Source organism: Salvelinus namaycush, chromosome 21, assembly GCF_016432855.1.
Source record: "Salvelinus namaycush isolate Seneca chromosome 21, SaNama_1.0, whole genome shotgun sequence".
In the NCBI taxonomy this organism is placed as follows: Eukaryota; Metazoa; Chordata; class Actinopteri; order Salmoniformes; family Salmonidae; genus Salvelinus; species Salvelinus namaycush.
The window spans coordinates 20,477,412-20,494,112 of NC_052327.1; the positions used below are offsets into that span (position 1 = coordinate 20,477,412).

General features: G+C 42.8%; 1 protein-coding gene across 2 annotated transcripts in view; it reads right to left on the reverse strand.

Annotated features, from left to right (window-relative positions):
- The window catches only part of LOC120066168 (low-density lipoprotein receptor-related protein 5-like), a 51,630-nt gene extending 39,002 nt beyond the window's left edge, over positions 1 to 12,628 (reverse strand). For both annotated transcript variants that reach the window (XM_039017337.1, XM_039017336.1), the window contains exons 1-4: positions 12,417 to 12,628; positions 6,639 to 6,833; positions 6,162 to 6,378; positions 1,039 to 1,236 (exon numbers count right to left, since the gene is read on the reverse strand). In XM_039017337.1, the coding sequence (XP_038873265.1) occupies positions 1,039 to 1,236; positions 6,162 to 6,378; positions 6,639 to 6,833; positions 12,417 to 12,501 (695 nt within the window). In that variant the 5' untranslated portion in view covers positions 12,502 to 12,628. The remainder of the gene's footprint in view (positions 1 to 1,038; positions 1,237 to 6,161; positions 6,379 to 6,638; positions 6,834 to 12,416) is intronic.
- Between the last annotated feature and the right edge of the window lie 4,073 nt (positions 12,629 to 16,701).

Here is a 16,701-nt window from a genome sequence, read left to right on the forward strand (position 1 = left end):
ACAACAAAAGAATAAGACAGGGAAAAATTATTCACAGGATAGGTGCCAAAGTGTTGGTCAGTGTTTCCAGGTGACCCTAATTAGATGTTAAATTACCTCATATAGCTAGCTAACATATTCATGCTTCGCCTATTCAGCTTTGATTTAGAAGATACCGTTGCACAAACATGATCATCTAGGCCTACACCAGCACTGGTAACATGCTGTATTAAATAGCTACGTTTGCGCTGACTCTTAGGACATTTAGCAAGCTAGCTATCCAGCTATATTAGCAGCTTACAATATTTATTTCAGCCACAACTTGCTAAAACGCACCAGCAGATAGTAGTTTGCAGACAATAACAAACTAATAGTGCAATTAGAGAACTCGTGGAAAGCACCATGTCACCAACATCTAGTTGCATCCATCTGACCATGCAGACTGCAGTGCCGAGTTAACAGCAAGAAAGTGCTCCGACTGTGGTCGAGTAGCTGCTCTCTCCTTGAGTGACAGGGGGCAGGGCTTGGTGTGGGAAGCGGCATGCAGCAGGAGGGAGAGAAAGACTCAAATAGCAAATGGAGTCAACTATAAAAACAGATATTATGCTGGAGTGCTGGAGTTGCGCATCACATTTGACAAATCAAACATTGAAATACGGTTATAAAATGTTAAAAACCCAAACCGTGTATCAATACCGGTATATAGTAAAATACGGTATACCGCCCAGCCCTACCTCTCTTTATGAACACTGCCATTAAATCCAAGTTACAAAGGAAAGTCAACCCGAGGGCCCCAGTACCAAGTCAAGTCAGATAGGGTTTCAACAGTATGGCAGAGGTAATCTCCAGTTTAGAGAACCACAGAGGGAGGGGGTCACAACTGGGCCTACATGCAGAGCCAATGTTTGGATTGGGACCTCCAGAGTCAAATGTGTTTGGATTGGAGGTTTCAGCCGTCTCATCCTCTGAAATTAAGTTGAGTCCAGTGCTACGGTTCAGTCAGATCCCTGGCTGCTTTTGCACAAAGGGTGTACAAACTAATAATGAGAACAGACTGACCGTGAGGAGCCATCCAAGTTAGCTCTGTGGATGAAGCTCAGCTTGGCGTCGGCCCAGTACAGTTTCTGTTCGTCCAGGTCAATGGTGAGACCGTTCGGCCAATAGATGTCCACCTCCACGATGATCTTCCTGTTGCTGCCGTCCATCCCCGCCCTCTCGATGCGAGGCTCCTCCCCCCAGTCTGTCCAGTACATATAGCTGAGGAGGAAAATAAGAGTCAATAAGTAAAACAGCACCCAAACACACCCAATGGTCCTACCAAATGAAAGATTTCCAATTTCCCCGGCAGAGTACAAAACAAAGCAGGCAGCGTAAACACAACTAAAGACCCAGCAAAACTTTGTACAGCACCACTGATAAGACCCACTCTCAGAAGGCTTGAAACATGAAATACCATGTGAATTAACAATACAGGTGGTCTACATGAGTGTTCCCAACGCTGGTCCTCCAGTACTCAACAGGACACATTTGTTGTAGCCCTTGACAAACACACCTCATTCAACACAATTGAGGGCTTGATGATTAGTTGAATCAGGTGTGCTTGTCCAGGGTTTCAATAAAAATGTGTCCTCAAACACTCCCAACAGTAGATATCGGCATTGCGCTTCCCACGGTATCATTTGTGCTGCTGTTACTCTTGCTTTTCACAAAAGAGTAGTGTGTGTAGCTTGTTCCTGTTGTCGTGAAAGTCAAACCGGCACTAGGCTACAGTCAGAGCTAGAGCCTCCGTGTGGCAAGTTATTATATATCTAGGCAATCAATGGAAGATGGAATTAAAATGACAGAACTACAAGTTAATTGAGAAAGACAGGCTACAACACCAAGAGCCAACAAGCAGGCTGCTACTTCATCTGAATGGAGTTATTTACTGTATGATTCGGACGGGGAGAAAGCACAGTTCATGTTATGTAGTCTCAATTAGCCTAGCTAACATTAACTAGCTAGCTTAACTAGTTTCTCTCGGTTTGATAAAGTCAAGACCGGTACTATGCAACGAGAACTAGCAATAAGTCGACTTGGTTGTCATCTCTGCTCCCCTCGTCACTTTAGATAGCGCCGCTTGATCTAAAGAAGGGGGAAAAAATGCAATTTTTTCTCCTACTAACAGTACAGCATCGTTGTGTTAGGTATTTGTAAAAAAATATATATATATATAAAAAAATATATATTTATTATGATCGGGACCTGTTAGTGGTAGTTGTGTGATAACTGCACTGTGATTTAAATGTTAAATAAAACATTTGGAGTTAGGGATTTTTCTTAACGTTTAGGATCCCAATTTCGTTTAAAACGTTTTCACCCCTAACATGCACACACACGTTCTCATGTCCCCACACGTCCTCTGATAACGCCTGATAGAAATCTTAAAACCTGGCAGATCTCCAAGTTGTAGTCTGCATGTTGTGCCCAGAATACCTGCAGTGGCTCCAATGTGCACTGCATTGAATGGAGGCTACATTAGGCATGTTACATTTCTATTCATAGACAGCTGAGGTGGTGGATGGACAGGGAAGCCCACCAGCAAATAGAAATTATCCTACGTACACTACATGGCCAAAAGTATATGGACACCTGCTCGTCGAATAGCTCATTACAAAATGTTGGGCATTAATATGGAGTTGGTCCCCCCTTTTGCTGCTATAACAGCCTCCACTCTTCTGGGAAGGCTTTCCACTAGATGTTGAAACATTGCTGCGGGGACTTGCTTCCATTCAGCCACAAGGGTATTAGTGAGGTCGGGCCATTAGGCTTGGCTCGCAGTCGGTGTTCCAATTCATCCCAAAGGTGTTCGATGGGGTTGAGGTCAGGGGTCTGGGCAGGCCAGTCAAGTTCTTCCACACCGATCGCGACAAAACACTTCTGTATGGACCTCGCTTGGTGCAGGGGGGCATTGCCATGCTAAAACAGGAAAGGGCCTTCCCCAAACTTGGAAGCGCAATTGTTGAGAATGTAATTGTATGCTGTAGCATTCAGATGTCACTTCACTGGAACTAAGGGGCATAGTCCAAACCATGAAGACAGTCCCAGGCCATTATTCCTCCTCCAAACTTTAGTTGGCACTATGCATTCGGGCAGGTAGCGTTCTTCTGGCATCCGCCAACCCAGACTCATCTGTCAGACTGCCAGATGGTTAAGCGTGATTCATCACTCCAGAAGACACGTTTCCACTGCTCCTGAGTCCAATGGCGGTGAGCTTTAAATCACTCCAGCCGACGCGCATGATGATCTTAGGCTTCTGGCGGCTGCTTGGCCATGGAAACCCATTTCATAAAGCTGCCGACGAACAGCTCGTGCTGACATTGCTTCTAGAGGCAGTTTGGAACTTGGTAGTGAGTGTTGCAACAGAGGACAGACGATTTGTACATGTGTCAGCACTCTGCAGCCCCTTTATGTGAGCTTGTGTGGCCTACCACTTTGCGGCTGAGCCATTGTTGTTCCTAGACGTTTCCACTTCACAATAACAGCACTTACAGTTGACTGGGCAGAAATTACCAAAAGACTTGTTGGAAAGGTGGCATCCTATGACGCTGCCACGTTGAAAGTGACTGAGCTCTTCAGTAAGGCCTTTCTGCCGCCTATGGAGTTTGCATGGCTTCTGTGCTCAAATTTATACAACTGTCACTAACGGGTGTGGCTGAAAAAGGCGAATCCACAAATTTGAAGGGGTGTCCACATATTTTTGGCCGTGTAGTGCAAGTTAAAATGGACAGAATAAAAATGGTGTTAGAACTGAAAAGCTGTTGTAAAATAACCTGGAACAAACATGCAGAATTTTATGAACAACGTATGCGCTGCCTCCAGGTTTCCCGGTTGTCCTGGTCTATGGCTTACTCTGTTTTTCCATTTATCAAACTGGCTAGAGAAAGTATTGGGTGTGGTAGACTGTCTTACTACTACTCATAGGCTACTCACAACAAAAAGACACACTCAGAGGTCAGTTTTGGGTCACTAACATCGGTGTTGTTCCAGTGTTGTACAAGTTCAGCTAGAAAGCAGATACACTGAGTATACAAAACATTAACTGCTGTTCCCATGACAGACTGACCAGGTGAAAGAAGGATTTTTAAGCCTCGAGACATGGATTGTGCATGTGTGCCACTCAGAGGATAAATGGGCAAGACAGAATATTTAGGTGCCTTTGAACTGGGTATGATAGTATGTGTGCCAGGCGCACCGGTTTGTGTCAAACTGCAACACTGCTGGGTTTTTCCACACAACAGTTTACCGTGTGTGAATCAAGAATGGTCCACCAAAGGTCCAGGAATGGGAGGGTCATAATGTTTGGTATACTTCTGTAACATTAGGGATAGCTCCATGTTCCCAGAGCCCCCCTGATGCACATTACTCAGGATGATGTGAATTCCTGAACTCTAGGCCCTGTGAGAGCAGAGCACCTTGTGGGTTTCAGTTGCATTCTAAATACGTCCAAAAATGGATATACTGTACGAGTAGCTAACGCAGACATCCCGTTCCAACAAGAGCCAATAAAAGCAAAGATCTTTTTTTAAATCCATGTCTTTTGATAGGAAAAGTCTGACATGTAGATTTGTGCCAGAATGGATCGCCTATGTGTCAGGGACCCAGTAGCGGATTAGAATGTAACACTGTGCACCAACTGACACGGTGAACAGCATTCCTGTGTCCAGCCGGGTAGAAAATACAATTATGGCGTCAGGAAACGGGAGTTTGGAGAAGCCCGATTATTCATTCATTTAGCATGTGGTACGACAGCAAGCATGTCACCCACCATCGGAAACTCTTAAACCTAATGCCAGCAGGGAGACCAAGCATGAACCCCCCCCCCCCCCCCCCCCCCCCCCGAGACCTAACATATTAGTTTGACAATGGTGCCAAATTCAGCTAGCACATTTTTCACAATTAAGAGCTTCCCTGCTCCTATACCCCCATTAGAATTCAGTTATTGGTTGAACAAAGAGCATGAAGAACAACGGCTGTGCTGTCTAGGAATTAAACTCTTAACAGCCTCATGAGGGCAAAGCAAGGACAGAAGGGAAAGGCAACGCATGTCAACTCGCATTTGAGACACATTCAGGACAGCCCATTTCGCATAAATTGTTATTAGGTATACGCATAATTGATAGTATTTGTGAAATAAAAAAAGTTGAATCTAGAGTTGCTTCTAAACTAATAATCAACGTAATGAAATGAGTATCAACATTGGACATAATTGGCACCTCTAAATAACTCTCATATTAGGTGATGTGGTTGAGAACGGCCTTCCACCTAGCCACCACCTCAGCAAGTAAACATTGTGCAAATCAAAATATATGTTAGCTTAAACACACCATCCACCAGCGCTAGCTGAACTAGGCTATAACTGGATCCTGGACTGTGGCCTACCAAGGACTGAACACCTTTCCCTCCACTACTCAACCCAAAAAAAAACACTACTGAAGCTGGCAGGAGCTGTACTCAAAAGGAGAGATCTCAAAACGGAAGACTGCAAGAACCTAAAAATGGCTAATGTATTGTGTTTTTGTGCTTCTTCAAGATGAACAAATGTCTTTCAGAGAAAGAATTCAACAAATGAATAACTCAAATCTTACTTGGTTTATCGGACAGTATTTCAGTGATATATTTATTTGAACTGTATGAACACAACTTTGTACAGAGAGTTAAACTCTTGACACCATAATCTGTTTTAGTTTTTATATCGCTATGCTAAAGAGTAAAAAAAAACAACAGGTTATTGGGGTTTAAAGTCCAAACGTTAATAAACCATATACATTCAAAAATAGCACTCAATTGCACTAAATCCATCAACTAAAAAGGTATTCCTGCATTAATTTCCACTGACTGAGGTGGAATTTCACTGACTCAACAATGCTAACAAAGGATACACAACCTTAGTCCCTGACGTAGAATTAGAAACAGTGCCCTATGAGAGAAAAGGGGATCCAGAGGATCTACGCAACACAACAACAGGAAACAGACCCAGCTGAAAAGCAGGTTTTCCACCCTCTCTCATTAACCAACGGATGCATGTATGAACCAGAAATACACATGGAGGGAATGGGAGGCTAGTGCGGATACATGACCTAGGAACCCACCCCAAACCATGTCCAGTCAGGGGAGAGAAAGAGGTCAGGCCAGAGACTCACCGATGGGCTGGGTTCAGGGCGATGGCCCGGGGTTGGTCCAGGTCTAACCAGAAGAGCACTTTCCGAGATGTGCCATCCAGGTTGGCTACTTCAATGCGGTTGGTCTCCGAGTCGGTCCAGTATAGTTTACGGCCCAACCAATCGCAAGCCAGTCCGTCAGGGGAGTCGAGGCCTGACACGACAACAGTCTGCCCTGTCCCCATGGCCTCTTTCAGAGCTAAAAACAAAATGCCAACATTTCAGTGGGAACACTTAGGTCTACACTTAACATCCCTACATTATTAGTGACATTCTAGTGCGATTATCTAGACTTAGCTTAGTTTGCATCTTTTTTCCAGTTTATCTATGCTTTGCAGAATATATTAATGTTTAATTATATTTGCAACCAACTTAAAAACAACACATATTTAACACACTTACAAATGGAAGCCAACACAACATAAGTCCCTAACTGGCATGCGGCGCTGTAACGCTTACAGTGGGTGGACTGATTGTAGTAGGTTTGCTTGATGGCCTCCTCGCTGACGTCGGTCCAGAAGATGAGTGCTTCAGAGTAGAGAAAGTCCACGGCAGCAGCATCCTCCAAATCACTGACCACCACCACCGACTCCGGCCTCCCCACCTCCACCAGCCTCACATCCCGCCGGTTGGCAAACAGCAGCAAGGGAGATCCTGAGGAAAATGAAAAAAAAAATGAAAAAAAGAAGGTACACAGCCATTATACAACCTACTCTCATTTAAGGTTGAAATTTGACTAAGAGAAGCCCATGACCTTTCATGTTAATTACGTTTAGAATCAAGTTACATATTCCACAAGGAGAGTGAACGCCAATAGCAAAAGCTGGATTGCATAATGTGCCACCCAGTAAGCAAGTGGTGACTCAGTGACTGCTGATTGGGATGGGGGCATTGGATGCATACACACAGACTGATGTCATCACTGGCAGAAAGGAATGACAATGCTTGCGGAGAGGAGAGAGGTAGCCTAGTGGTTAGAGCGTTGGGCCAGTAACCGAAAGGTTGCTGGATCAAATCCCAGCGCTGACAAGGTAAAAATCTGTTGTTCTGCCCCTGAACAAGGCAGGGGCACTGTTCCCTGGTAGGCTGTCACTGTAAATAAGAATTTGTTCTTAACTGAATTGCCTAGTTAAATAAAGGTTAAATAAAAAATGTAATAAAAAGATGCCTCCGTCAGCAATGTTTTACGTAAAAAGTTGTCAAAACATGTTCCAACTTTCTCTGGGGTATAATCACTTGTTTAACCTTCAGTACAAACCATGTTGAAGCTGCCATGGACTGCTGCTTGTTGCTGCTAAGGAGAACTTCCTCCCCCTGAACAGGATTAAAACCCAGACTAACCACAATTTACTGCCTGTCTACACATCCTCAGAACACGACTCCTCATTATTGACTACAAAAGGGCTGTGAGGCAAATGAACTGAGATGAGCGACACATTTAAATGTGATGGGAGACCTCATACTTTAGTTTCTACCCCGTCCTCCCCATATCTAGGCCGATATGTCCAACGTAACCTTTCTTAAACCATGATTTTGTGGAATTAAATCTGGATTCCACAAACACATACCACATGTCTTTGTAGTGTGGTGCACATGTTAGACAGTGAGAAAGACAGAAGATGGCTATCACACAGGTACTAGTGGAGAAAAAGAGGGAGAAGAAGCTTAGATTTAAAGCCACAAGTCACAGCCTAATTCTCCCATAAGGCCACGTGCGTCTCCCTCTTTCTTTTCTTCCCTGAATCCCAAGGTTCATAGGTCAATACTGAAAGAGAAGAGTTGTGACCTGGAGAGGAACATAACAATATCACTGCCTAAAAGGTACAGAGAACTCGGCTACAGAAATGCCACAATCAAAGAAAGTCTCTAGAAACTAGGCCTAGTCAACATGTGGCATACAACAAGTACACTACATCCTGATTATGAGATCTCAAGGATTTAGCTTGGAAGTAAGTGGCCGTGTGTATTGGACATTGGAGTGTTGAAAACAAATACGCCCCATTGGTAATCCAAAGGCATTCCTAAAAAGACAGCAGAATGTGGAGGCCCAGAGAGAGAGAGACCACCAAAAGCCATCAGGGAGGATTCTTGACACCTCAGCCCCCAGTGGATACATAACAGTGGGGATTACAAAACTCAACAGCTGCACTTTTTATGAGATCTGAGCAGAGGCCTGTCCACTCCACATTCTGCAAAGCAGTCGCTCTAGGTCTCTGCCCCAAATGCACAATCCCAAGAGGCAGGGCCAGGAGCCAGTCTACCAAACAAACAATGCCAGCGCTTTCCTAAACATCCATGACTGGCTCCCAGACACGATCCTTCACTGACAAGAATGTGGTTCCTTATTTGCCTATCATCATGGTCAAGTGGCTCCAACAGTTGGATTATCAAGCCAGCTAATATAGACATAGAAATGAACAGCCTATAGGCCACATTATCATTTGGGGGTGTAGCTATAAGGATATAGTTTAACAACCCTGCAAACATCTTGCCGGTGAGGCAATCAGCAACTCTATACACTGGAAGGCTAGTTTATATCAAAATGGCTGACCCGAAACAAAAACACTATAGTGCTAGTCCCTGTACAGGTCCATCTTCAAAGCCTATGTTTCTGTCCCCTCTCGACAGTATTTCATTTTCTTTCTCAGCAACACTCAATGAAGAACTTTCCATCTGTATAAAACAGCAGGAGGAACCTGGAAACTTCCTTGAAAAAGCACAATGAAAGCTCTGGCACTCAGGAGAAATGCACTCTCCGAAGATGGGCCCACCGTGAAGAAAGAAATTAAGACTGGGTATATAAAAATATAGGGTTCAGAACCTTCAGGCATTTCCTTAGTTTTGATATAAATGCACTATGCCTCACATGAATTTTGCACTTGAAGCTTAAAAAAAGAAGATGGCTCAAATAGAGAGGAAAGTACAGCCTATCAGATAGGCTACTTACTACCTGAATAAGAAACTCAATTCTGCTCAAGGGCACACAGCTTAGGATAAGATGCATACCAGAGTCTGCTCTGTTTTACTTTTGCACAGGGTCCCAAAAACCTAAACCTCTTTCTTAGTAAGGCTAACTAAGTCAATAGCTGCCCTGACATTTTTCTCTGACAGTTCAAATAACTTACCAACATTGCATCATACCAGCTTTTCCAGTCAGTCATTTGAAAGGGGGTGAGTTAGGAACAACTGGATCCAGCGGACTTGGCGTTTGTGGAAGAGGGAGCACAAAGGAACAGCTGAGGAGTCTGAGCTTGTCACCAGGATTAACTGGCCCTCCACTGGGAGGAGAGATAGGGGGTGAAGGGAAGGGGGTGACTACTCTACGAGCTTCAGAAGTGTCCTGAAAGGAAGGCAGAAAGCCTCCATTGCTCTAGCACTGTGCTCAGCTTGAGAAGTGATTCCCTCCCACTTATTTTCTTGTTCTGGTTGGGAGGAAGAACAGCTCCCTGGCTCCAAAGCCTTATCAGAGTGCTGTGCTGTGTGTGGTGTCTGAGGTTGTGAGGAAGAGTAGGTGTTAAGGAAAAGGGAGTGGGGGACCCATGGGGAATCTAGACTGCCTGTTACAGTGTACAGAATTCAGCTAAACGTCCTCTCTACATCCCCAGCTGAAATGAAACAAATAACCTACTCATATTTCAAAAACTGATGTGTGAAAAAGATTAAATCTATAGACTACATTCTTCACCCATGGAATGGAATAACATTCACGCCTCAAGTCGTGCAAATCTTCCCATACACAGCAAGGCTTTATTTTCACAGCAGAACAATTAGCCAAAACTCAGATCTATTGGGAAAATAGATCTGAAGGGATTGATTTATGATATGCAGTCACAAGAAAGCAACTGAACATGGTCAAACTTATTTTTTAAATTTTAAACAATGAAGTGACTAAAGGGCTGAATCTTACCTAGGATGTGTAATGCGAGCGTAATTGAAATGAATACAATCATACATAAAATAATGAGTTTATTTTTTATTGATACTAGTCAGAGGGTAATATAGGATTGCAGTGCCATCAGAAAGTATTCACACCTCTTAGATTTAATTGTCAAATGGATTTAAATTGTCTTCATCAACACAAAATACTATAATGTCAAAGTAGAAGACTCAGGAACATTCATGTTAGAAAGCAGACAACCAGGTTTCCTCTAGGATTTTGCCTGTGCTTAGCTACATTCAGTCTCTTTTTATACAAATAAAAAACTCCCTAGTCCTTGCCGATGACGAGCATATCCATAACATGATGCAGCCAACCCCATGCTTGAAAATATGAAGAGCTGTGCTCAATGTGTTGGATTTGCACCAAACATAATGCTTTGCATTCAGGACAAAAAGTTAATTTCTTTGACACATTTTTGCAGTATTACTTCAGTGCCTTATTGCAAAACAGGCTGTATGTTTTGGAATATTTTTTATTCTGTACAGACTTCCTTTTCACTCAGTCATTTAGTATAGTGGAGTAACTATAATGTTGATTCCATCGTCAGTTCTATCACAGCCATTAATCTGTTTTAAAGTCACCATTGGCCTCATGGTGAAATCCCTGAGCAGCTTCCTTCCTCTCCGGCAACTGAATCAGGAAGGACGCCTGTATCTTTGTAGTGAATGCATCTATTGATACACCATTCAAAGTGTAATTAATAACTTCACCATGCTCAAAAGGATATTCAGTGTCTGTTTTATAATTTTAAAAAACACGTTACCCAACTACCAATAGGTGCACTTCTTTGCGAGGCATTGGAAAACCACCCTGTTTTTTGTGATTGAATCTGTGTTTGAAATTCACTGCTTGACTGAGGGGCCTTACAGATAATTGTATGTGTGGGGTACAGCGATGAGGTAGTCATTAAAAAATCATGTTAAACACTATTATTGCACAGTGTTAGTCCATGCACCTTATTATGTGACTTGTTAAGCACATTTTTACTCCAGAACGTATTTAGGCTTACCATTAGAAAAGGGGTTGAATACTTTTGACTCAAGACATTAACGCTTTTAATTCTAAAAATAAATCTCAAAAGAAAATACCACTTTGACATTGTGGGTTATTGTATGTAGATAGGTGGCACACAATCTGAATTTAATACATGTTCAATTCAGGCTGTAAAACAACAAATGTGTAAAAAAATCCAGGGGTGTGAATACATTCTGAAGGACTGTATATGATAATTTACCAAAATCAATGCTGGGGAAAAGGATAAAAAAATTAAGTGGGCATTAATCTGCCATTTTCTATTTAAAAGAATGACCATAAAACCCCAAAATATTCACTTTCTACTTCTTTCAAACTCTAATTGTGTACAATCATGCTAAACTGCATACAGAAATATTGTATTGATTTATTTCTAGGCATAGCCAGCCTATATTCGATAAAAAGTGAACTAATAATTTAATCTATATATAGTGCATTCAGCCCTAGTCAACCTAGTGGAAACAGCTGGCTAATAACGTACACACAAAACAAGAATCTATAGACCTAAACCCACTTGTAGACTTTGAGAGATGTTTTTTGTGATTCCTAGTATTTACAAAAATATGTATGTAAAATGGTCAAATGTATTTTGTTAGTGGTTTGATGATCCATCTTACAAAATATGTGTTTGCCTATTCATTGTTTAAGGATTTTTTGGGCACCTTCAGAAAAACTCTCACCCATCTCATTGGGTATTTGTGGTTTCCTACTTCAAAAAGTTTTGGGGAAAAAAAGAGAAACAACTTGTCCTTCACTTTCACACAAACTTTCTCGCACTTACAAACAGAAAATCAAGGACTCCCAAATGACACCCGACACCGGCGATCAATCGCAGTACATTGAGGCCTCGGAGTATAGGCTCTAAAATGAACTTTTGCGGTTCCCCTCAATAATTAAGTAAAGTTGCGCAAAATAATGTCTCATTTCATATTTTGGGTTTTGAACATTTCACTATTGCTGATACAGTGTGAAAGCATCACAAATGCGCGAGACAGTTTCGGCTTGAGTGAACTCCTGCGATTTTCTTGCCACACAGTCAGTATCCAACTTGGAAAGAAAAGACTCAAACGTATAATATTTAAAAGAAAATACACGCCAAGACATGCTAGAGTCTATTCAACTCTAAAATATAAAAATATAACTTATGGCTACTATAACTACCGACCTCTAGCGAGATACATTCACATATCACGTAGCTATAGCCACATTGCTTCCAAGAACTTTGCCACCTCCGAGCAGGGTCCGAACAAAAAAATGCTACTTACCATGAACCAGAGAGAGCAAGCTGCTATAAAACAGTAATTCCACAAGAAGAACGTCCATTGCTAGTGCTCGTGGCTTTAATTCCATAACCCCGACTCCATTATTCGGGTTATTTGTGCAAAATAAAGTTAAAAATCCGAACGGAAGTCTTAGTCGATACTTTTTATACTTTTGTTGGAAAGCTACTCCAGCCTGCCTTGATTGTAGAGGCACTGACGAGAATGGCAACGGAAATTAGATGACGTCACTAGACATACAGTTACTTTATGCAGAGAGGAAGAGGCAAAGCGAGAGGGATAACTGGGCCCAAAATATATCTTCTCTAGCAGGTGGCGTTTTTTCCGCTCACCAAGCGAGGAATTTTAGTATGGAGGACAATGAATGTCGAATTTGGTTGACAAAAAATGTAACAGCATATTTGCAACGTGTGGCTTATTTGATCGAACATAAATTTCGTAATGCGTAGTTTCTTACGAGTGTACTGACATAAGTAGGACTCTTCACATCCCGGCAACTTTGAGAAAATTTACTTTATATCGGACTTGTTCACAAGCGTATCTGCCCTCTCATTGGCTAGAATGGTCCCACCTGATCTTGCCTCCCGACTGCCTTCCATTTTTGAAGACGTTTATTTTCATTGTTAGTGTACACTGGAATATCTGCTCCATGTAATGGATAATCTGTGCTTTGTGCCAGGGGTGCCCAATTACATTCAGTTTTCTTGATCGGCAGGTCGGGAGCCGACCAGGAACATAATTATAAATAATGTGTACTGCAAATTGACCGCAAGAAGCGCAAACAGACATAGTAAAAAAAGATAATAATTTCAATTCTTACATTACATTTGGATGTGATCACATAATGCTTCTCTATATATGCATGGGAATAATTGGGTACACATTTCCTACATTAAAACCACTTTGAGCTGATTTCCTGGTGATTTAACAGTCTTTGTAATGTAAAACTTGATTTAAAAAAAATCACCTGACAGCTCCAATAAATATACTTCCGTAACAAGCTACGTTTCTATAAAGTGTCCGTCAAATATTGACTTCATATAAAGTAGTCAATATTGAAATGATTGGTGTTTTTAGGCTTAGAATCAAAGATAATGTAGTACATTTTTATGTGACAGTGAGAATAATTTTGACCTGTAAAATATATTGTGTAGGCTACAGTGGATGTCAAAACATCAGTGACAAAGTGAGTCCATCTTGGTCCAGTGCAGGATGATTTATCTACAACATCTGCTCCTCAAGAAATGTAGGCTATAGAAGGGTATACACTTCCTTACAGCAAATGGCCAGTAGGCTATACTGCATCAGCACAGAGGATATTTGGCATGAATAACTCTTTACTATTAGATAAACCTATATTATCTATATCAGTCTCCAAATGCGCGTTGCACTTTGATTTGCTTAGCTGACACTGCACTTAGCCCATAATGTGTCTGAGGCCACAGAATGTAAACAAGTCATTTTAAACAAGGCACACGGACTTGGTCACTACTAGGTTACTTCTACCCATGTTCTCCATATTATATATAATGCAATAACAGAAAAGTCATTTTATGAGAAACCATTTGCTCTTTCACAAGACTCCAGGCACTGCAAACAGGATTAGGCCATAGACCTGGCAGAAAAAGCACTCGTCGGGTTGAATGCTAAGGTTCTCCAACTGGCCTGAACTCGAAAGAGGAAAAGTAGAAGCATATGTCCCTCTCAGTGCGTGTGAGTGAGGCAGGAAACCATTCCCAGCCCAGAGAAATATGCTGTAATGAAACCTGCCTTTACAGTCACCTGCACCATATAGCCTGTGGCATTCCCTTTGATCCACTGGGCCCTATCCACAAATAAAAAAAATCTGCCTTTCCATTGGTCTTTGTTGCTTATAAATATTGGGTTTGCAGTAATATACCCACGCCTCAGTGTAACAAATACCCCTCACAGAGTAATGCAGTCCATGAGGGACAAGCCCTCTCAAAACAAAAGGCTTATACAGGTATGTCAGCGAGCTTATCACTAAACCCCTAGCTACCAGCTTCTTACCAGGTATTCATATTGCAGATATTGCAGACGCATGTACTGGAGACTCTGATTTCCTGCTCTCTCTGATTTGACAGTTACAGCTCAATACTGCGAACAAAACACCCATAACTAGAGCAAATAGAACATTCCCAAACACTGAAGTACACCAAATACACTGCTCAAAAAAATAAAGGGAACACTTAAACAACACAATGTAACTCCAAGTCAATCACACTTCTGTGAAATCAAACTGTCCACTTAGGAAGCAACACTGATTGACAATAAATTTCACATGCTGTTGTGCAAATGGAATAGACAAAAGGTGGAAATTATAGGCAATTAGCAAGACACCCCCAATAAAGGAGTGATTCTGCAGGTGGTGACCACAGACCACTTCTCAGTTCCTATGCTTCCTGGCTGATGTTTTGGTCACTTTTGAATGCTGGCGGTGCTTTCACTCTAGTGGTAGCATGAGACGGAGTCTACAACCCACACAAGTGGCTCAGGTAGTGCAGCTCATCCAGGATGGCACATCAATGCGAGCTGTGGCAAGAAGGTTTGCTGTGCCTGTCAGCGTAGTGTCCAGAGCATGGAGGCGCTACCAGGAGACAGGCCAGTACATCAGGAGACGTGGAGGAGGCCGTAGGAGGGCAACAACCCAGCAGCAGGACCGCTACCTCCGCCTTTGTGCAAGGAGGGGCACTGCCAGAGCCCTGCAAAATGACCTCCAGCAGGCCACAAATGTGCATGTGTCTGCTCAAACGGTCAGAAACAGACTCCATGAGGGTGGTATGAGGGCCCGACGTTCACAGGTGGGGGTTGTGCTTACAGCCCAACACCGTGCAGGACGTTTGGCATTTGCCAGAGAACACCAAGATTGGCAAATTCGCCACTGGCGCCCTGTGCTCTTCACAGATGAAAGCAGGTTCACACTGAGCACATGATCACATGTGACAGACGTGACAGAGTCTGGAGACGCCGTGGAGAACGTTCTGCTGCCTGCAACATCCTCCAGCATGACCGGTTTGGCGGTGGGTCAGTCATGGTGTGGGGTGGCATTTCTTTGTGGGGCCGCACAGCCCTCCATGTGCTTGCCAGAGGTAGCCTGACTGCCATTAGGTACCGAGATGAGATCCTCAGAGCCCTTGTGAGACCATATGCTGACACATGCACATTTGTGGCCTGCTGGAGGTCATTTTGCAGGGCTCTGGCAGTGCTCCTCCTGCTCAAAGGCGGAGGTAGCGGTCCTGCTGCTGGGTTGTTGCCCTCCTACACGTCTCCTGGTAGCGCCTCCATGCTCTGGACACTACGCTGACAGACACAGCAAACCTTCTTGCCACAGCTCGCATTGATGTGCCATCCTGGATGAGCTGCACTACCTGAGCCACTTGTGTGGGTTGTAGACTTCGTCTCATGCTACCACTAGAGCAAGAGCACCGCCAGCATTCAAAAGTGACCAAAACATCAGCCAGGAAGCATAGGAACTGAGAAGTGGTCTGTGGTCACCACCTGCAGAATCACTCCTTTATTGGGGGTGTCTTGCTAATTGCCTATAATTTCCACCTTTTGTCTATTCCATTTGCACAACAGCATGTGAAATTTATTGTCAATCAGTGTTGCTTCCTAAGTGGACAGTTTGATTTCACAGAAGTGTGATTGACTTGGAGTTACATTGTGTTGTTTAAGTGTTCCCTTTATTTTTTTGAGCAGTGTATATTCATATTGGCAGCAATATATATTGGGGTATGGCAGATACTGTAGTAACCAATTGTTAGTTATTTTTCTACTAAATGCAGAAAACTGTTCTTTGGCAGTGATGTTGCATGAGGCAAAAATGCTATTTTATTGCCAAATATTCTCAGAAATTGAGAAACTAGACCCTGTGTGGACCGGCACTTTCACTGGAAAACTGTGTGGAACAGGGATAAGTCCACAGTAATGGTTGTTTGAACAAGAACTTTTAGAAAGCATTGGCATGAAGAGAGAAGTAAGCAGAGAAGCAAACGAGAAACATAACTTAACAACCTTTGGCAGCTCAAGGCAGTTCTCTCCTAAATGTTACTCTAATGGAATCCATGTTTTCCCTTTTCAGCTTTTGTTTTCCCTCAAAATAAATGCTGCCCTGGCGTGTGCATTGTAAAGGTGTCGGGACCACCTCCACGCTCTCATTTTCTTCTCTGCCAATTAATTCGTAGTCCAGACCTTCAAACTTTTGCTACAAAAACAGACACATTACATGTGCATCATATTACCAGGAAGC